Consider the following 21383-nt stretch of genomic DNA (forward strand, 5'->3'; position numbering starts at 1 on the left):
AAAGAAAAATTAAATGAATCTGAAAATATGGATCGTTACTTCAAATCCTCTCACCAATAGGTTAAACACTTAAAACAGAATAAACAAACTTTAAAGAAGAACAATTATTCAGATTTACAGGAAGATCAAATTGCAGTACTTGATGATATTTCAATTGAGTTGGATTCAATATAGTCTGAAAATTCATTAAATGAAAATCACATTATATCAAAGTGTTATAGAGTGGGAAAAAAAGCTCAAGATTAGATGAGTTTACTAATTAGTAATAATTGGCACTGGTAAAAAAATGGTCTATCCTACACATATCTTACACATATCTTACATATATCGGCATTCAAAATGTGTAAAATCATACACAAATAATACACATATCATATACATATCAGGTACTTATATATATAGTATACCTATCAGGTACCTGATATATGTATGATATATATATTAGTACCCAATATGTGTATGATATATGTATTATTTGTGTATGATTTTCTACATTTTGAGTACCCAATATGTGTAAGATATGTGTAGGATAAATCATTTTTTTACCAGTGTGGTGGTATAGTTGGGCATATAAGAAAACAAAAAATATTATTAACAATGTTATAATAGATTTAATAACAACATAATTAATTTTACTCTGAACTTAAATTCATTAATTGGAAAAAAAAAAAAAAAAAAACCTCAAAATCTTGTAGTTCAAATTAATTGGTATAGTATCAACTATTATTTTTCTTTTATTATCTGTATTTTGATGATTGCATCCTGCTGGGTGGATATAGCTCATGATAATTTGTTTGTATGGTATATAAACTTAATATCAATAAAGCATATATAAATCATTAAAAAAAAAAAAAAATTAAAATTAAAATTAATATTTTTTATTAAATGTAATTAAGATCTTATATAAATTAATATTTTAATATTAAATTTAATTATATATTTAAATTTGCTATTTACTAAATTATATAAATTATATAATTTAACTTTTATTTGCTAAACTATATTAAATTATATAATATAAATATGGCTAAACTTAATAAAGTTTCAATATTTACTAAACTTTTTGCAGTTTCACATTTTTTTAACTTTTTAGCAAAACAGTTTAAACAGTTTCAATTTCAATAATTGTTTAAACTGCTAAATTTTGCCCAGTAATTTTAACTCAGATGATGGTGCTTGGTATGAAAACTTTGATTAATACTAGGAAACGGGAACCGTTGTAAGTCCAGAACGAAAAACTAAAATTTGCCGATTTCATTGGGTGACGATCACGTGGCGGACAGAGAAACTCACGTGATCGATTTTTTTTTCATAGTGCGTAGACATATATTGTCCTTCGCTTCGCTCCAGACAATTAAAGTATGATTTTTTTTTACCTTAATATCTTTAATAAATGGATATTTTTAAAGGTATTATTATTGTTTAAATTCTTTTGAAGCTACTCAAAAAGTCATATGAACTCACTCTTATTTGCTAGTATGATATCAACATTTTTGAACCAGAACTTTATGGCTATCTGCAGTTGCATTACATTGAAGAATACAATACAATCCCAATTGGTTCAATTAGCCGAAAAGTTCATATTGTGCTGAGATTTGCCAAGAAAAATCAATTTTTATTGAATAAATACTATATGTTTTAATAAAAAAGATATTAAAGACTGGCAAAGTTATTATTAAACCATAATTTCTTATAAAAACTTCAGTTTAATATATGAAAAGAAAAAAAAAAATTTTAAAAAAAATCAAAGTTCAGTGAACTTCATTAACTTTGAAAAGTTTAAATAAACTTTAAATAAAGCTTGATTTTCAGATATTCCTGCAGATTTTTGCAGATCTTTTACCAGTTTACATTTGCAAATTGCTGAAACTGCTGATTCTTATTTAAAAATTAAAATTTTTACAATTCTGAAAATTACCGCAGATTTCATATTTGAAAAATTATAACAATTTACATTATTGAAAGTTGTCACAGATTTTTTACTGAAGAATTACAGCAGTTTGCATTTTTATAGATTTATATCAAAATTTTAAAAAAATAATGGTGGTAATCTGCATTTACAGATCACCATTAATTTTCATTAAAAAATTGTGCAAAAATTATAAAATTGCAGACCTGCACAGATCTGCACCCTAAAAAATTTCCCAGTAAAATTTTTATTAATAGAATTATTTGATTACATTAACAAAATTATTAAAATTGATTTGCTTTGTAGAACAAAAGCGTTCTCTTAAAGCTTCTTTTTTTAATTTTTTTATAAACTTAATATCCTCATTATTTGAACCATAATTTTTTTTCTGATATTGTAAATATAAGATCACTTTATCGTAACATTCAATAATTTCATTATGAATTATTGTTGGTAGAAATTCCTCTTCAATTTCTTCTTTTTCTTGATTGTTAAGTTGAACTGCTTTTAAAATTTCATCATTAGAAATTATTTCCGTTATTACCTCAGAATCATCATAAAGAACAAATTTTTTGGCTGTGATAGAATTGTCAAAATCAAATTTATTTATTAAGACTTGAACTTCTTCCAACTTTCTTAGGTATTTAAGATCTGCATCAACTTCTTCTAAAACAATTATTGAAGCATCTTTAATTACTGAAAGAATGGTATATTTATAATTTTTGTTAGTGTTTACAATATTTATAATATTACAATTTATAATTTGATAAATATAAGAAGCAATAAAAGTTTAATTAGAATAACGAAATCAAGTTCAACAAAAGAAAAAAAAACAACTAATAACCAAATTACTACTTGAAAAAATCATAAGAAAGCTAAAAAATAGAATAAGTACTTTCAGATAATAGCTGGAAAATATGAATAAAAAGAACCTGTAAATCTGTAATATTCAATAAATTTTTCTGGATACTTTCGGATAATATATATATCTGATAATATTCCGTTTACATTCATAAAATTACTGAGCAATTTCGGGTAAAATCTGTAGTAATCATTCCGAAAAATGATCAATTTCCGTAGTAAAATCGGATAATAAAATCGGAAAATTTCTTATAGGGGCATAATGACTTATCAGTAATTCCATAATAATCGAAATCTTCACTACTAAATTTTCTATACAAATTAGGATATTGATCCAAATAGGATCGGTCATGAGATTCCGATAATATATTTGCCGATGTATTTACCTCAGCCTTAATCTGATCGTTCCCGAAGGAACGGGTTTTAAAATCACATGACTGATGATCACTACTAGTATATTTTTATACCATTTCTTTTAACCATTTTCCACCCAAATATTCTGAGATGTTAATATTTCAGATCTACTGCAAAATTCAGGAGCAAAAATGACAACCAGAATGAAATTATTTTATTGATACATGCTTGAGACAATATCTCGAATTAGTCGAATTACATAATGTTGTATCGGATTGAACATATTTATTTATTGAAATATACATAAATATCTTGATTTTAAAATCAACAAATTCTGATACTAAGTTTTTTATATTGTATATCTGATATGTTGATATGTGACATGGTAAGTAACACAATTTCAAATTTCAAATTTATTACAATATTCATACCATATCTATCAAATTATATTAAACCACAAAAATCAAGCAATTTATATTATTCATTTTCAGTATTATTGCAGATAATTATCATCGAAGTAACAAGAAAACTTCTAGCACTAGCATCAAAGAAAAATTAAAATTGATTGGAATTTAGTGAAGATCCACAAAATATGGCAATGAAACTATATTAAATAAATAAATTCTATCACACAAAAAAAATTTCCTACGGATGTACTTTTATAATCCAGTTACAAACACCATCCAACCAATAACTGAATAAAATAAGAAGAGAGGATATACAGCTAATGTCCGACGATTTGCTAAATGTGATGCGGAAAGAAAGCTAACAGATGCTAAAAATTGAAATTAATTGTTAATAAGTAATTTATTTAAACAAATTCTATATTAAACCTTTTACCATATAGTGACCATCCTAATGCAAGAATCACGAGTGGAATCCTTATAAAAATATTGCTTGTAAAAATATTTACAAAAGCAATAAGCACCAACGGAAAAATACAGTAACCTAGAGTACAAACACTCTGGAAAAATGAACTGCATTTAATAGAAAACCATACTATTAATTTAAATGATTTTAAATAAACATAAATACATATTTAAACATTAACATACACAGCTCCCCCCAATAATTTAGCGTTTATCGTCACGATAGCAGATCCACACCACACAATAACAAAAACACCGGTAAAAATCGAGATATCTTGTCCTGTTGGTCCATTAAAGCTCAAAATTCTATGATAAAAGAAACAAGATTTGTTCTTATATGAATTTTTTTAAAATATGAAAATGTATAAGAACTTACATTGCTAAAGACAAACAAAGGATCAAAGGACCCCATAAATCCCCTAATCAAAAATAAATGTTTCTTACTATTAAACTTATAATACAATTACAATAGTTAAATAAATAAACCAATATATACAATCTTTTAATACATCTCTACGCCCTTTTGGATTAAGAACCTGTTGTAATTTAATTGCCACATTCCTCAAATCACGAAGCTAATATTAAATAACTGGTTAGTCATTCTATGATAATTTGTATAATTAAAGTTTCACTTACAATGGTTACTGAGACTGGTTCGTCGAGAGTATCATTAGCATAAGGTCTGGTTTGTTGACCAATTGATCCTGAAACAGATGTTGAAGTTTGTTCAATATTGATAGTAGTTGTAGTTTTAGGTGTTGGGCTTTTTGCTTTTGTTTGAGATTTATTATCTGTTGAAAGACCAACATCATCAGGCTCTATTGTTATATTAGGATCTGCCGAAGAAACATTATCCGAAATTTCGAAAGGATTGATAAATGTATCTTCATTGGTATTATTATGAAGAGGAGATTCGCTCTCTGATAGTGGTGAGAGTGGCATGATAACTTTCTACATGAAAAATTTAATTACTTAATTAAAAAAAATCCAATATCAGTAATAGTAAAAAAATAAAATCGAAAAGTTCGCGATTCATCTTAATTGCAAAAAAAAAGAAAAGGTCTACACTCTAAAACTACGGTAATAGCCTCAAAATACTATTTCACTTGATTTGGCGAACAAAGACTGTTGAGTCCATTAAAGATTCGTAACTTACAGATATTTACAAAAATCGAAGTAAGGTAGTTCCTCAAAAATTATGCAAAGATGAATTTCTACCTTTTATATGCCACTTAGCAAAATTTGATTGGTTCATTATTTAAGCTTTTTTTAACTTTATCACATAATCATTTAGATCAAAACTTGTTCTTTTAACTTTATTGAAATGATTAGACATTTTGAATGTAAGAGTAATTTGTTTCGGTACTTTTGATTAATTAATATCTAATATACATTTGGGTTACTAATTTATTTATTTTTTAGTTTTTACGGCAGAACGTCGCCTGGTTCAACATAATGCACTCTCAAATTTGAAAGACACTCGTCTTGGAATTGAAGGTACACATTGGCTTAGGAAACTTTTACAAAATTCAGCGAAAGAGCCTGCGACTGCTGCTTTAGGTGGAATACCAATTGGGTTAAAAGCAGCAATAGAAAAAGAACTTGAATTAATAAAGTACGTATTAATATATTTATTTATAAATAAAACTCCATATTCACTTGTTCAAAATTTTTCCGTAGATCATATGGAATTACACCAGTCTTTGTGTTTAATGGGCTTAACGTAATTAGAAAAGATAAGCCATTCTCTACGGAAGATACAAGACCCACGAAACGTGCTCAAGCTTGGGATTTTTATGAGAAAGGTTGGGTGGATTCAGCTTATAGTACTTGGGCAGGATCTGGGTTTATAAATCAACCAGACTTATATTATCTTGTATTCAGTATTTTGAAAGAGAATGACATAGAATTTATACGTGCACCTTATTTGGCTTGGGGACAAGTATGTAGGAAACTTTCTAACGCGTTTTTTTAAGTTGGTAGTTATTATATATAATATGAGGTTGTCATATTTATGAAGAAACATAACTCATGCGAATTACATATTTTAAAATTCCCTGTGATATCCACAAGTTAGTGTATTTAGAACGTCATCCAAAAGGATTCATCCATGCAATATACGGTGGATCAGAATTGTTAATGTATGATGTTGAGAAAGTTATTATAAGCCTGGATTTAGAAGTTTGTGTTATATAAATCTGTTGATCTAATAATTCTATTGTTACTTGAATTATTATTCGTTATTTGTTAACATTTATTTTTATTCAATAGAAAGGTACATATTCTTGGCTCAGCAAGAAGTCTATTTTGCTCGACTTATCTATAACAGACGAGCAATTTCTTGACGTTTGCATTCTTGCGGGATTTGAAATTTGTAATACTTTTCCACCTCTTAATTCCGAGTATAGTACTTTCACTTTCAAAAGTGTACATGATTTAGTTAAACAACATCGTACTGGATTCAATGCCGTTCAAAACTATGCAGAGCATGCGGGAGTAATAAAATCCAACTACGTGGATACATATTGTCGCACAAGGTGTGCTATTAAATATCATATGGTGTTGACAGATGATGGAAAAATTGAACCTTTAAATGTTGAAAATGCGCCAACTGACATTCATGATGTTATTGGGTATCGCTTACCCGATGAAATATATTATTATTTGTCCAAGGGTTTAATGTCACCTCAGGTTTGGCAGTATTATGTATAAGTAAATTTATCACTCGTAATTTTTTTTAATCTTACTGAGTATAATCGCGTGTAATCTCTTAGGTTATTAATACTTTAATTTCTGGTGTCCTTATCGAAAACTCGCCTTTGTGCAACGGCGAAACGATAGAATATAGACAATTCCTTAGTCAGTTACTTGAGCTTCGAACTCAAGCCATGGGTTTGCTTACACAACCTTTACACCAGTTTTATCAATCCAGGCGGGTTGTTAGTGTTTACTGGTTTGAACCAAGTAACGAACACCATTTGAATCATAATGTAGTCCCAAGCGTTCATGAGATTTTAAATACTTGGAATGTTTTGGAAAGAGGATTAGAGGAAGAAAAAAAAGCGCAAAAAGTATGTTAGTTTGTATGTAAGACTATTTTTAGTTCTATTTATTATCGAGGCTAATATTTACATTCTATAGACATCCGTTATTGATATTGCTTTCTGTTTGAAGGCAACAGCGACAGAAGATCAGGCTGCAAAAACGGTTATGCCAAAAAATAATGATAAGATTATTGAATCTAAAGATGAGATTTTGGCCAATGTTTTGTGGAAACTTTTAGAATTAAGACAGTAAGGTTTTTTGTATATAAATGTATTAGCTTCTTTTAAATCATTTATTGACCTGGTTCGTTTATTTAGATTTCTGACCTCATCGCATACACATACCGCGTGGGGTAGTGCTTTTAAAAAGGCTCTTACTACGCTCAAGTCTAATACAGAATCACATCATGAGCAATTGTTCTCTGCTTTAGAATTAATACGTTTTGGATATTTAAATGGAAATAATCTTAGCAGGTCATATTATATACCACCAAATGCTACTACCGGTAAGACATTACATTTAATATATACGTTTATATAATTATTATTATAAATAATTTTTTTTTAGTACAAAGTTAACAAATATATTATTATATTTATTGATTACAAAAAAGAAGAGGAGAAAAAATATATTCTCCTGATTTCAAGAACTTTGAGTTTGGTTCCTGCAAAATTCAAGGTTAGTATATTTAACATAATTCATTTATGATGCTTTGTATGGTAAAATATTTGCCTATTTGTTTTATTATCAGGGAGTTTCTTGGAATGGGCCTCTTAGCAGAGAGCTTTTAGCTTTTAATAGTTTTGTGAAAGCAATGAATCGTTCTTTGAGAAATTTATGTGAAATGTTAACTTTATCAATGTTCCTAAATGGTGATTGTGTTAAGGATAGACAGGACTATCTCGACATTGCTTTAAGGTTTGTTAAAATTATTATATTTATTGTGCATTTTTTAATATATCTTAATTATTATAATAATAATAATTATTATTATTTTACTTCAGTTTACCCTTCTTGTATGATGTTAATACGGCAATGGGAATTATCGTTAAAACGTACCTTGAACATGTTATAATTTTATCAAAAGATAATAATGACAAGGCAGCCATAAGATCACACATACCTGAAGCATTAAAGAAGTTAGATGGAACGTTTACGGGATGTATAAATGTGAAAGCAGACTTAGAGAATGGACTCGTATTTTGGGACGAGGTAAATTATACGGATTTGATTTTCATTTGATATATTAATATAATTAACAAATATATATTATAAATAGGTTATTATCGCCGTAAATTCTCTTAAAACCAGTGGTGCTATTTCTAATGAATTAGCATCACAATTTATAAACGCAAACAATTGGTTATCTTCTCGAAGACCATAAAATATGAATACTTGGCTTAAAGATCAAATTAATAATTTTGTGAGAGGGGTTAAAAAAAAAATAAAATTTTGAGGTAATAGTCATTATATTATTAAGGTATTTCTGGTAAATGAAGTTTGCCTTTTATTATTAAACAAAAAAGTTATACATATAATTATGAGATGCGAAATCAAAAACTTAAATACTCCTAATTGATTGTGACTCAAAATTACTAAAAAAAAACCTCTTTAAATCTTTATGATTGTGGTTTAGCTGCATTTGATCCAGCTTGAATAATTTCAATCCAGTAACCATCTGGATCAGTAATGAATGCAATATTTTTCATTGTACCTAAATATTTTTAAGTTGATGTTATGAAATTATTAGAAAACCAATGAAATATATATATAATTAATTATATGTATGTAATTTTTTTTACCATCAGTCAACTTCTTAATGAATTTAACATCGTTATCTTCGAATCTTTTACAAGCAGCTTCAATATTATCTACTGTAATCGCCAAGTGTCCGAAACCACGAGGATCTTTATTTCCATTATGATATTCAAAATTTGAATCGGACTCAGTTCCCCAATTACTAAAAAGTAAATGATATATTAAGTCACGTGATTATTAACTCGTTAATATGAAATCAGATTTCTTACTGTGTCAATTCGAGGACTGCTTCTCTTGAAAAGACATATTTGGACTTTTCATCATCAGATTCAGGTATGACATCATTATGAACATAGGCAAGAAAATAAAGCGTAAATTTCCCATTTGGAAAATCGGCTTTATTAAGAAGTCTTGGTAAAAATTTTTCATAATAAAATCATTATCAAATGCTTGAAAGTTTTTTCAAGCAAATAAAAAAAGAAACATTACTTACTTCATTCCTAAGATTTCTTCATAAAACTTGAGCGAAACTTGTGGGTCTTTGACCCGGATCATAGTATGATTCTAAAGAAAGACATGATTAATTATTAATATATAGAAATTGGATTAAATTACTCGAAACAAAAGGTAAAAGTTAAAAAAAAAAAATACTCACAAAACGGTACGTTGAAATATCAGTGGTCATGGCAGAAAGAACTTTTGGACGATTAAAAATTGGCAGATCATTTAAATAATGTTGAAATCATATGAAATCACATGATTTAACTAAAATCTTCTAGATCGATCATTTATCTATCAACAAAACTAATAAAACTACGTTTTGTAATTTTTTGACCTTTAAATTTCAACTTCAAAATGTTTATACAACCCAATAAACCTACACCTGAAGAAAGAGAAGATCAGCGAAAAAAAACTTGGAACAGTTTTACATCGTTCGTTATAACAGTCATTGTTATACGCGTAGGTAAGTTTTAATAATAAATTTTTTTTCCTCCTTTTTTTTTCTTTTTGTTAAATCATTTTACTTTGATTAATTAATGAGTAAACATTATTTATTTATTTTATTCAGCTCCATTTGTGATCGATTATGCTTCCAAGTTTTCAAGGCAATCAAAATGATAAGAATTTCCTCTTACAACAGGATTTTTTTTCTACCTGTACAAAATAGGTTTTATTTCTATTCAAATAATAGTTAATATTTGCTTAATATGTAGATAATTGGTGTTACAAATAATAAAAAAATGGTTATATAACACGTGTGAACTTATTGGAATTTTGTAGGATTCTGATCATTTAATTTATTTCTTTGTCCTTTATTAGTTAATTAAAAAAACTTCATTGTAAGATTATGATATTATTTGAGCTTTATTAATTACTTAGAATTTCTAATTAAAATGAAGAGCATTTTAATTTTGGGGTAAATTCTTTTTTCCAATGTATCACGCATGCATAATTGTGATTACATTGATTACATTGAACATGATCAGACTTTTCAAGGAACACACCTGATATCTGTATGAGAATAGTGAGAATAGTAAATAATGACGAACTCTTTTAGAAGTTTTTATGATTTTGTTTTCATAATGATGATTTATTTTATTTTGTTTATTTTTTTTATACTCCTTGAATATCAAATATCGTTTGCACGGTACAGAATGTAATAACAGAAACCAAAACGCCTTCGGCTTAATTTTTTTATTCAGCCATATTGTGCGGACTTTTATATCGGCCCATTTTGTGTCTTTTTTAAAAGCTTATGATTTTTTTGGGGAACTAACTAAATTTAATTATTAATTGACTCGGAATTTCTTTTCCCTCTTTTATCACCTGTTTTTCAGCCCCCCCAGTAGAAAATAATCATCAAATTTGATCATCATAATTGACCAATCATATTATTTTATTATTTCTTAATATTGACTTAATAATTTATTATTATTATTACTATTATAGTTATTATTTTATTTTTATTATTACTATTATTATTAATTATTATTATTTATTACTAACTTTCTTCCTTTTTTCTACTTTTCTTTTTCTTGATTGTAAAGAAATGATGAAATTAGTCAATCATTTGATTTTAAACGTATAAACGAAATAAACGGTTGTAGATCATATAATTAGAATTCTAAATGGGGACAATTCACTTGCCATCACGACGGTGACGCAAAATTTCGTCATCGGAAATCACCGCAGGATACAATAACTTTTTCTTTCAAAAAATTTTTGATTTATGGAAAAAATAATTATTTTTACCGAAATCTATTTAGACCAATAGATCTTGAAGACAAATAAACAAAAAAGTCATTCCTTTTCCCTTTAAGCTGTACAAATTTAATTTATTACAGAAATGAGGACATTTCTAATTTGTCAACAGGGGAGGTAATTATTTTTATATGAACCCTGAATAAAATCCAACGCCTATCATTTCCTTGTCAAAAAAAAAAAAAAAAAAATTCTTTTCCTATCCTCCTAAAAATTTATTACCATCCAACTCTGACCTTCCTTCCTCTATTTTTTCCCTTTCCTCAACTTTTTTTCTTTTTCCTCTTAGTTTTTAATACAGCTGAGGAACTATAAAAAAAAAATATATATATATATAGTTAAAATTATTATTTTGTGTAAAAAAAAAAAAAATTTTTTTTTTTTGACACAATAATTTTTGATCAAATACATGATATTTCTCATTTAATTTTTAACAAAAATACTCTTTATCAAGTATTTTTATACATCATGTTTTGATTCCTCGAGTAACTTATCAACTAAGTTGTTCAGTCTATAAATAAAATATTTTAGTTCTTTGTATATATTATTACACCCATAGCATACATTTTTTTTTCTTATCTGTAAAGTTCTTTATTCATAAGAAACAAACACTTGCCCAACGGCCCTTTTTTAACCTTCTAAAATTATATTTATGCTTCAAGTGTCACAGTTAGTTCGATATCCAGTAAATCACAGGATAAATCAAACTCTGGAAATGTCTACTTCGATCAATGAGTTTAATGATATCCTGAATGCTGAAGTTCATATTGATCTTGATAAGCTGAGAGAATCTTCAAGACATGGTGTTCCCATGGAAATTAGAGGAGTAAATATATCATCTTTTGGATTATCCTTTTTTTTTGAAAAAAAAAATCGATCCATATAAGAAATATTTATATCTATCTCTATATATATGATACTTTATTTTTTCTTTCAATATCTAATTTTTTCGTTTTCTTGTTAAGTTAATATCTGCATGATTTTATTCTTTTCCATTAAAGGATGTTTGGAAGTATCTACTCGGAGTAAATCCGGCTGATAGATGTAAGTAAGATTTGATTCAATTGAAAACTTCAATAAACTTTATTTAACTTCATTTTTAAAACTTGTTAGCGCAGGAATTGACTAGCGTTAAGATTAAATCTGAAGAATACAACGCTATTGAAAAAGAGTATATAGAAATCAATAAACGCATTCGAGGTGAAGTTGGTCGATATCAAAAGATTAAAAATCTCGACGATACCAATGGCTATAAGCAAATCTTTGAAAATGTCATTGGAGCTTATTTGAATCATAATCGAGATGTTGATTATCATCCAGCTCTTGTTCACTTATGCGCACCGTTTGTTTATTGTATGAAAAATGAATATGAAGTATACTATTGTTTTACAAGGCTCATGTCTACGTTAGGTAATTTTAATTATTTTGAATAATATTGGGTTTTTTTTAGAGACTTATTTTTTTTCTAAAAAAAATTCATTTAATTTTTTTAGACGAATATAATTCGGTTCATAAAATAAATGAGCGTGTTGCTAATTTCATGACATTACTTAGAGCTGTTATTCCCGATCTGTAAGTTTCTCCAAACAATATTTGTTATTATTTTTTATATATAAATACTTCAATTCAAAGTGTTTGATATTTCCAGATGTAATTATTTTGAAGAAGAAGAAGTTGATATTAACGAATGGGCTTCGTCATGGTTACAGAATTTGTTTGCGAAAGAACTTCAATTTGAAAATTTGTTGAGGCTATGGGGTAAGTTATCAAATAATGATTCATGGATTGAATTATTGGGTTGCAGGGGTTATGATCAATATAATTTATCGGTTTATTTTATACAGATACATACTTCTCTATTGATGATCCTATTGGATTTCATCCATACGTGTGTTTAGGTATGTTAAATGTTACATTATCTTCTTTTTATTCGTACAATCAAGTAAATTAAAGAAATCTTTTTATTGTACTTATTTAGCGGTATTAAAAAATGCTAGAGAGAATCTTGAAGACTTGGAGCAATCAGAGATCCGAACATCATTACTGAATTTACCTTTAATGGATATGGAGCAAGTATGTAATTAATATTTATTTGTTTTTTTTCTAACAAAGAAAAATTGGGTTTAACATATAATTTTTTTTTCTTTGTTAGATAATTAATCAAGCCTTCAATATTCATCATGAAATATTGGAAAAACAAATTTCCGATTCTCTTTAATATATGCAAAGCAACTTAAAAATAAAAAAAGCATATGTATAAAAATTAAATTTTTTATTATTTATTTATTTTTTTTTTTATTACTATTTTAAAAAAAAATTTTTTTTTTAAAAAAAAAAGAATTTTCTATAATATATTATATATATAGAATATGCTACCTTATTAGTCAAATTTATAAAAAAGAAAAAAAAATATTTCACGTTATAGTTTTAAATTAATTATTTATTAATAGAATAACTTTCATATATAGATAAAACCAAACATAGATCGATTTATTATTTAATATAAGAGTTTAAAGATCATATAGCTTTTCTCGTTATCTTTTTTTTTTAATGCGCTAACTTGATCGTGGCAATATCAATAAATCAATCCTTTCTGATTTAGGCAAGTTCAGATTATTATAATACACAGCCAAAGTTCCGTTATGAGGCAACTTTGGGGAAGTCGGCAAGTTCTATTTATAGTTTCTTGGTATATCATTCTATAATGATTTCTTTCTATATTTAAAGGGTATTATCAAATTCGGTAATATTATAATCAGTAATAAAGGAAATTTAAGGGATATTATTAAAAAGTCAATTATTTATTTATATTATGCATATACTATACATATAATGTAATAGATTAACGTTTAAAATAATTTTACAATGGTTACAGCTTTTTATGGTTTTTATCTTTTATTTGCCAAGCAATATTTATATTTTGTATTTGGTAGATTCGAGAGGAAAAAAAATAAATAAAAGTTTTCTTTTATTTTATTTTATTTTTTTTTTTTTAACGGAAAACATTTTTATGCTTTTTTTTCTTTAAGTTTTATTTTTAAGTTTTTTTTTTTAATATGTCTCAACAAAAAAATTCTAGTTGGAATAGTTTTTTTCACAGAGATCAATCTCATGATACGACTAATAATAATGCACCTATGGAAGAACCAACGAGATTGTCATATTTCCCTCACAAACAGGAAGGAGGTTATGGTGACATAGAAAAACATACTAGTAGTAATCCGGGAGACCCTTCTTTCTGGAAAACTCCGGGAAGTGAACAAGTAAACGTTACACCAAGCGCTCCACCTCCTCCAGAATCACTCTATGAATCTAATACTGAAAGAGAGGAAACGGAAAGTGATGAAGAATATGCAAGAAGAATACTTAGAGAAGAACAAGAAAATTATATGAGATACAGTCAAGGTAATATCGGACAACCTGGTAGTAATGTTAGAGGGTCGTATCCATATCCACCAGGTGAAGAGGGAAATTATTATGACGGTGGAAATCCTGTACAAGCGGGAGTACAAGGACCACCACCGACATTATATGATCCTAAACTACCAAAAGCATATATGGATCCCAACGTACAACGGCAATTACAGAAGAAAAGATTATGGAGACCATATTTTACTTATCTTGTCACATTAATACAATTAGTTTTATTAATTTATGAATTCGTATATAATCAAAAAGAAACTGGTAGTTTAATTCAAACTAAACCATCCGTTAATCTATTGATTGGACCATACGCTTCACCTACTCTTATTAGATTAGGAGCAAGATTTGTACCATGTATGAAACCCCTTCAATCAATTCCCGATGGTGCAGTTTTTCCTTGTATTGATCAATCATTACCTGATATAACCCAAGGTAAATGTACTTTAGAATCTCTCTGCGGTCTCGGAGGATTTAATAATGGTAAACCAAATCAATGGTTTAGATTTATTACACCAATATTTTTACATGGAGGTGTGGTACATTTTTTAGTTAATATGATATTTCAACTACAAACTGGTAGACAAGTTGAAAGTGATATGGGTTGGTGGCGTTATAGTATAATTTATATGGGTAGTGGTATATTTGGTTTTATATTCGGTGCTAATTTTTCTAGTGTTACTATACCATCATTGGGTGCTAGTGGTTCATTATTTGGTATAATTGGTGTTTTATTAATAGACTTACTACAAAATTGGAAATTGGTTGTTAGTCCATGTTGGGAATTAACTAAATTATTATTAGTTATAATCTTCTCATTTTTACTTGGATTAATACCAATTATTGATAACTTTTCACATATTGGCGGTTTTATTATGGGTATATTATTGGGTTTAGTATTAATGCCTACCATAACTTTTTCCAAAGTTCATAAAAGATTTAATTGGGTATTAAGAATTATAGCTTTACCAATAGCTGCTTTATTGTTCTACTTTTTAATTACAAATTTCTATAATAATGATGACCCCGCTCAATCTTGTCCTTGGTGTAAGTATTTAAATTGCGCTCCTATTGCTGGTTGGTGTGATATTAATGGTATACAAAATGCAACTACTACAAGCAATCCCAATAATCCTTAAAAGACGAGTTAATAATATTAAAAGAACGAAATAGATTCTTTTTTGAAAAATTTTAAAAATTATTTTGAGAATTAGAATATTATCATTAGAATATTTTTTTGTGTCATTTTAAAACAAATAGGGAACTTTTTTATTTTTATTATCAAATATTTAGTAATTATAATATGTTCTTAGCTTTTTTTTTTGATTGATGATTGATTGAAAGAAATGTTTTAAACCCAATTTATTTAATCAAATTTCAAACATTTATCATTCTTTTTTTATAAAAAGAACACGAAAGAAATCAATTTTAATTTTTTTTTTGTATAGCTTCTTTTTTTTTCTTTTTGTTTATTAAAAAATCTCTCTTATATATATATATAAGGGATATATTTACAAAAGATTTATCTATCTAAAAAAAAAAAAAAAAAATCTTGTAAGAAAACCAACCTCTAAAATTTCATACACAACAAATTCCTATATATGAAAAAAAAATGAAGGCATATATATAAAATCATCATCAAGATGATTGAAGCGAAAAAGATAAAAAAAAAAAATTTTTTTAAAAAAAAAAATAAAAAAAAATATTTATATATTACTATAATTAAATAAATATATAAAATAATGAAAAAAAAATACAACCGCTCAGTATCCATTATTTCTATTTCCTTCACTGATTAAAAATAAATAAATAATATAAAAATTAACTCATAAAAAAAATATATATATGATTTAAACTTTTTTTTGGTGAAATATTACAAAATTAATATTTATATTTATATATATATACAACTTATTCGAAGAAAAAAGTTGTTTTCTTTTTTTTTTGTGCCAATTAAACACTTTACATACAAAAATATAATAATAAAAAACCCAACCCATGAAATATATATATGATGCAGGTTTATAAAAAAGAAATATTACAAATATTCAGAGAAAAAAGAAACCTAATATCTAATAAAATAATAATATAATAATATAATAATAATAATAATAATAAAAATAATAAAAAGTACCGCTAAAAAATTACGATATCTTTTTTCTCTGAATAAAATTCTATTAAATTTTTATCCCAATATATAATATAAAAAAGTCTAGATAACCTTTACCATTCTCGCGTTATATCTTAATTATCCATCATTATAAAATACACAGTCCTCCTGATTCCATTTATTGTTGTTGAAATGCAACGTTTTGTTTGGGGCATGAAGGGTGTTTTTTATGACCTTTTCCTTTACCACTATTATTGCTCTGTCCGTTTTGACCCACTTTTTTGTTTTGTCGTTCTTGAACTGATCCTTCCTGCGAGTATTGCAGTTGATAACTAACACCATCTTCCTTATTTTCAGCCTTGACGCCAGTACGATTCTTATTAGTCCGTTTTTTGTTATTCCCACCACCATTCTTGTTAAAATTCTTTATTTGTGAATTAGGATTATTATTACTACCATCAAAAGGCTTATAGTTACTTCCAGTTATTGGCTTATGTGGAATAGCATTGTTATTGTTTTGATTTTTCATATAATTATTATTATAATTATTATTGAAATTTGGGCAATTCGAGCGCAAAAAATTGTTATTTGAGTTATTACTATTCACACTTCGATTCGGAGGATTATTGCCACCATTTGCTAATTTCATCCCACTATTCGTATTACTGTTACCGTTTGTTGTCTTATTATAATAATGTCCGTTTGAACTCTTCCAGCTATTAGAGCTATTACTATTGTTGTTATTGCTTTTGAAGCTGCCATTACTGCCTTTATATCCATTTATATCACAGTTTAAATTATAATCGTTGCCATGTTGTCCTCCTTGTCCTTGATTAATATAAGACGGTATGAATGGCACATCTTGGAGGTTAGAATCGTTGTAACTTAAAGCCATTGTCATAGAAGAGTTGTTCGTGGTGTTGTTCGTTCGGAAATTTCCATTTACAGAATTATTATAACCGTTCGTATTATTGTTGTTTAAGTGCTTCCTCCTTTTACTATTATTGTTATTATTATTATTCAACTTATTCTGATGATTTTGTTGATAATTGTTCTGATTACTACTAGTTTTCTGATAATTATTCTTTGTACAGTTACTACTATAACTAGTATTACTAGTATTACTAGTATTACCACTTGTTTGACTATTTGAACCATCAGACGATGATTGATGTGACATTCGCCTTTGGTATTGAGTTGATCCATCGCCCGATTGTCTATTGTATAACTGATGATACATTGAATACGAAGCGGTCAAATTAGTGCTACCACTATTAGATGGTGGTATTGAATTAGATGAAAAGCTATCATCAACTTTATCATTATTGCATGAATAATTATTATTATTGAAATCGACATTTCCAGTAGGCTTCTGATACTGTCGTTGTGGCTGCGTATGTTTATTAAAGCGATTCTTATTATTCGATTTATTATTCGATTTTGGGCTTGAGATAGGATTAGAACGGTCAAAATTTGAATTTGAAGATAAATCATCAATTATTGGTTCCTCTACTTGTTTTGAGTTGTGCACATTTTTATTCGAATGTGATTTGTAATAAGGCCTCTTCTCAGAATCATGAACAAAAGATTTTTGATCCGAATCGCTATGAATATTAGGATGACGTGAATAACTATTATTATTATTATATTTAATATTATTATCCGAGTCATATAATGTAATCGTATTTTGTAAATAAAAAATCTTTTGGTCAGAATAAGAAGGTTGAAAACGTGCCGCTGAACCTTTCTTATTATGTGAACTATTTTTGGGTTGATTTTGATTCGGAATTGAATCAACATATCTTACAAACCCTTCATGTTCAGAATCCTGAGATTGTCCGTAATTATGGGACTGATCATCGTTCCTTTTCTTTGAATAGAAACTATTTTTTTGCTTTGATTGAGAGCGCAGTTGTTCATCATCTTTCGATACATTATGATGATTATTATAACGTTTACTTTGATATTGAAGATTATCAAATTGTTTTCGTGTTAAGCTATCGTTATTCTCATAATGATAGTAAACTGATACTGGAGTAGACTCTTCACTACCGTTATAATGACTGGTATGCGAAACGCTATCGAATCTACGCATACTAGATCCATCTTCCTCACCATCTTGAAGATCATTACTTTTCCCATTCATATCATGAAGATTGTCTGTAGTATTACTCAAGCAATTATTCTGCCCGTTCTGCTGATGATATCTCGGATAATAATTTCTTCGATTTGGCTTCCACATAGGATTGTTTTTATTGTTACGTTTTGATAGTTGTCTGTAACGAGAAGGTGGATAATAGTTGTTATTAATGTAATGATTTAAAGGAAATTGGTACTGTTCACATAATTTTTCTAAGCAGGCAGATTCATAAAGAATTTCATAAGCCCTTTTAAATTCTGCTATTAACCCATTGACGCTAACGTCATCAGCACTGTTTCCTAAATTTCTTGCCGTGTTAAAGGGTTCTTCGACACATAACATTTTCCAGCCTTTACATGTATCCCAACCTTTTTCTGCTTTTGTAAGGTATTTGCCTTGTCGTAGAGATATAACATGTTCATCATAATTAAATTCAAATGCCATACTATTAAGAAAAAACAAATGATTAACTTAAAATTTCTTCATCAAAAAAAAAAGGGAAAAAATCATATACATATATACATATATACAAATATATGAATAAAAGCTCACCGTCTGAAAAACGCAAACAATAGACCACCTATGGTTTCTTTGTTTTTTGACCCAAATTGCGATAAAGTATCCACATCTTCATAAAATGATGCATCTTCGCCGTTTACCATTATTGGATCAATATCTTTATGTGGTATCTGATGAAGAATTGGTAATATCGGTGGATCTCGCATTTGGAGGAAATTCAAAATTATGCATGTCCAAGTGTATGTAGATATGGTACCACCTTTCGCTGAAAAGAAGAAAAGAAGAAAAGAAAAGAAGAATATATATATAACAGTATAAAAATTGTAAAATAGAATATTTTTAAAATTGGATATTAGATTTAATTTACCTGCATCGTTTAAAACTCTTTTTCGTGCCCAATGTTTTACGATCATTGCCAATGGTTGTACTCTTGGATCAATGCTTACATATTTCCGTATTAAGCGTGTGTTATGTAAAGCCAAAGTATTGTTGACATTTATATCACAGGCCAAATCTCTATCAAAATAAATAAATAAATAAAAATAAAATAAAAATAAACAAAATGAAAAATAAATCAAAAATTAATTGTTTAATGAAAGAGATAAATTGTAATCACGAGCAAACATCAGTACTTACAGATTTTGATCAAATAACCTTACAATAGGTACTTTAGCTTTGGATACGATCTGTTCTACTTTCATGTCTTTATTATTGAAGAGGGAAAAAAAAAAATTTTTTTTTTCATAAATATATCTATTTCATTTCAACCGACAATACATCAATCGTCAAATAATAAAAAACAATTACGTTTCTTTAAACAATCAGATAAAACATGTATGTTTTTTAGTCCATTCCATTGTGTTGTGACGCATAAATCTACATCAGATTGTGTTGTTCCGAGTTCATTCATGGAGGAACTTTATAAAATCAAATAAAACAGAACAAAAAAATTTTAATTAATATATATATATACATATATAATAAAAACAAAATTTCTTCATATTCGAATGACAAAATTGAGAATTATGATAAAAGTTTTAAAAGATATCTACCCAAACATATGTACTTCTATTTCTTTATTTGGGAATTCATCGTTTAATACTTTTTTAACATTATCGGCGAGTTCTTTGCGTTTTTCGTGAGACTCCTTTGTTGGGAGTAATGACTTTTTTTTTTATAAATATATATAGAAATAAATGCAAGAATTTGATTGAAAAAAAAAATCATTATTATTGTTGATAGAGTTCATTCATATATATAACATATACACATATATATGCATGTATGTATGTTTTATTATTATATTTTTAATTCATTTTGAACAACGTTAATGTAACTTTTTTTTTCCTTACAAACTTGAAAACTTTTAAATAAATTAATATACCTTATGAAGTATTGACATATCCGTTGAGAGCTTTTTTTCTTTTTCGAAGTCTAATATTATGGGGTGCTCGTCCATTCCACCCAAACGTTTTCCTGTTTCGTTGGTATTTCTACTAACGAGAGCAGACTCAGAGTCCTGCTCTGACTGATGGTAGAAGCGAGGGTTTCGTAGATAATTATTCATGATAACATAAATATGTTATATCGTGCGTGTGAAAAGTGTTATTATAAAAAGTAAAAAAAAAGTAATGTCGTTTGTTATAAATAGAAAAAAAATGAATGGTAAATTTTACAAATACACAGGTCGGATAGTTGTTTTTTTTTTTTGTAAATGAAAATTTCTTAACAGATAAAATTTTAAGTGTAATTTGTAAACGTAAAATGAAAAATTTGCTAGTTTCTAGTTTCTGCCCGAAAAAAAAAAAAAAATGTTGAGCACTTCTAATAATTTATGTACGACCCTACACCTGTATACTATGAGAAAAATGCAGTATAATCAGGAAAAAAAAAACAAATTCCATTTATAAAAATTAAGGTTTCACAGTTTCACTTTTTCATTTAGATACAACACCAAAATGGGGTTTTTTAGAAATACGTCAGAACTTTACGGTTAACATTTTTGAAATTAAAACCTGTTTATTAATACTTTTAGTTATCGCGGGACCCTCTATTTGATTAAATATGTGAATATGTAGATCCTGAATAAATTCACCAAATAACCTATGCAAATTCTGTATAAATAAATATTACGTC

At 27.3% G+C, this 21383-nt stretch overlaps 6 protein-coding genes across 6 annotated transcripts; 3 read left to right on the forward strand and 3 right to left on the reverse strand.

The window, feature by feature from the left end:
- Positions 1 to 3475: 3475 nt before the first annotated feature.
- On the reverse strand, positions 3476 to 5184 carry OCT59_015047 (uncharacterized protein). The gene is made up of 7 exons (XM_066139731.1): positions 5150 to 5184; positions 4630 to 4964; positions 4490 to 4568; positions 4370 to 4412; positions 4180 to 4299; positions 3965 to 4101; positions 3476 to 3899 (listed from the first exon to the last, which is right to left on the reverse strand). Exons 2-7 carry the CDS (start codon positions 4933 to 4935, stop codon positions 3784 to 3786), a joined length of 801 nt encoding a protein of 266 aa, XP_066002579.1. The 5' UTR covers positions 4936 to 4964; positions 5150 to 5184; the 3' UTR covers positions 3476 to 3783.
- Positions 5185 to 5317: 133 nt separating this feature from the next.
- OCT59_015048 (uncharacterized protein) lies at positions 5318 to 8659 on the forward strand (the record flags this gene model as incomplete). The annotated part of the gene is made up of 12 exons (XM_066139732.1): positions 5318 to 5336; positions 5416 to 5608; positions 5674 to 5935; positions 6067 to 6174; positions 6265 to 6684; positions 6768 to 7064; positions 7135 to 7286; positions 7356 to 7543; positions 7652 to 7716; positions 7790 to 7956; positions 8043 to 8250; positions 8318 to 8659. 12 exons carry the CDS (start codon positions 5318 to 5320, stop codon positions 8420 to 8422), a joined length of 2184 nt encoding a protein of 727 aa, XP_066002580.1. The 3' UTR covers positions 8423 to 8659.
- OCT59_015049 (uncharacterized protein) lies at positions 8516 to 9495 on the reverse strand. The gene is made up of 5 exons (XM_066139733.1): positions 9452 to 9495; positions 9290 to 9360; positions 9066 to 9206; positions 8841 to 8998; positions 8516 to 8752 (listed from the first exon to the last, which is right to left on the reverse strand). The coding sequence occupies exons 1-5, from the start codon at positions 9479 to 9481 to the stop codon at positions 8658 to 8660; spliced, it is 495 nt and encodes a 164-aa protein (XP_066002581.1). The 5' UTR covers positions 9482 to 9495; the 3' UTR covers positions 8516 to 8657.
- Positions 9496 to 11710: 2215 nt separating this feature from the next.
- On the forward strand, positions 11711 to 13676 carry OCT59_015050 (uncharacterized protein; the record flags this gene model as incomplete). The annotated part of the gene is made up of 8 exons (XM_025320491.2): positions 11711 to 11884; positions 12060 to 12102; positions 12172 to 12468; positions 12552 to 12630; positions 12707 to 12816; positions 12903 to 12956; positions 13037 to 13131; positions 13211 to 13676. 8 exons carry the CDS (start codon positions 11711 to 11713, stop codon positions 13274 to 13276), a joined length of 918 nt encoding a protein of 305 aa, XP_025171209.1. The 3' UTR covers positions 13277 to 13676.
- Positions 13677 to 13944: 268 nt separating this feature from the next.
- On the forward strand, positions 13945 to 16133 carry OCT59_015051 (uncharacterized protein). Its single transcript, XM_025320492.2, has one exon. It carries the CDS (start codon positions 14115 to 14117, stop codon positions 15615 to 15617), a length of 1503 nt encoding a protein of 500 aa, XP_025171210.1. The 5' UTR covers positions 13945 to 14114; the 3' UTR covers positions 15618 to 16133.
- A 209-nt stretch (positions 16134 to 16342) lies between these two features.
- On the reverse strand, positions 16343 to 21037 carry OCT59_015052 (uncharacterized protein). Its single transcript, XM_025327455.2, has 7 exons — positions 20632 to 21037; positions 20300 to 20412; positions 20055 to 20164; positions 19884 to 19950; positions 19615 to 19763; positions 19281 to 19512; positions 16343 to 19173 (listed from the first exon to the last, which is right to left on the reverse strand). Exons 1-7 carry the CDS (start codon positions 20812 to 20814, stop codon positions 16767 to 16769), a joined length of 3261 nt encoding a protein of 1086 aa, XP_025171211.1. The 5' UTR covers positions 20815 to 21037; the 3' UTR covers positions 16343 to 16766.
- Positions 21038 to 21383: the final 346 nt, after the last annotated feature.

The sequence above is a fragment of the Rhizophagus irregularis genome, chromosome 23 (genome assembly GCF_026210795.1).
Source record: "Rhizophagus irregularis chromosome 23, complete sequence".
In the NCBI taxonomy this organism is placed as follows: Eukaryota; Fungi; Glomeromycota; class Glomeromycetes; order Glomerales; family Glomeraceae; genus Rhizophagus; species Rhizophagus irregularis.

Excerpts from the sequence above, each read along its gene's own strand:
- OCT59_015047 (XM_066139731.1), bottom strand. The coding sequence starts at position 4,935 with ATGCCACTCTCACCACTATCAGAGAGCGAATCTCCTCTTCATAATAAT. Across the intron at positions 4,102-4,179 it reads AAATTATTGGGGGGAGCTGT|TTCATTTTTCCAGAGTGTTT; the intron begins GTATGTTAATGT and ends TATTAAATGCAG. Across the intron at positions 3,900-3,964 it reads ATTAGGATGGTCACTATATG|CATCTGTTAGCTTTCTTTCC; the intron begins GTAAAAGGTTTA and ends TTCAATTTTTAG.
- OCT59_015051 (XM_025320492.2), top strand. The coding sequence starts at position 14,115 with ATGTCTCAACAAAAAAATTCTAGTTGGAATAGTTTTTTTCACAGAGAT.
- OCT59_015052 (XM_025327455.2), bottom strand. The coding sequence starts at position 20,814 with ATGAATAATTATCTACGAAACCCTCGCTTCTACCATCAGTCAGAGCAG. Across the intron at positions 19,764-19,883 it reads AGGTTATTTGATCAAAATCT|AGATTTGGCCTGTGATATAA; the intron begins GTAAGTACTGAT and ends TTATTTTGATAG. Across the intron at positions 19,513-19,614 it reads AAGAGTTTTAAACGATGCAG|CGAAAGGTGGTACCATATCT; the intron begins GTAAATTAAATC and ends TCTTCTTTTCAG.
- OCT59_015049 (XM_066139733.1), bottom strand. The coding sequence starts at position 9,481 with ATGACCACTGATATTTCAACGTACCGTTTT. Across the intron at positions 9,361-9,451 it reads ATATTTCAACGTACCGTTTT|AATCATACTATGATCCGGGT; the intron begins GTGAGTATTTTT and ends GTCTTTCTTTAG. Across the intron at positions 8,999-9,065 it reads GCAGTCCTCGAATTGACACA|TAATTGGGGAACTGAGTCCG; the intron begins GTAAGAAATCTG and ends TTTACTTTTTAG.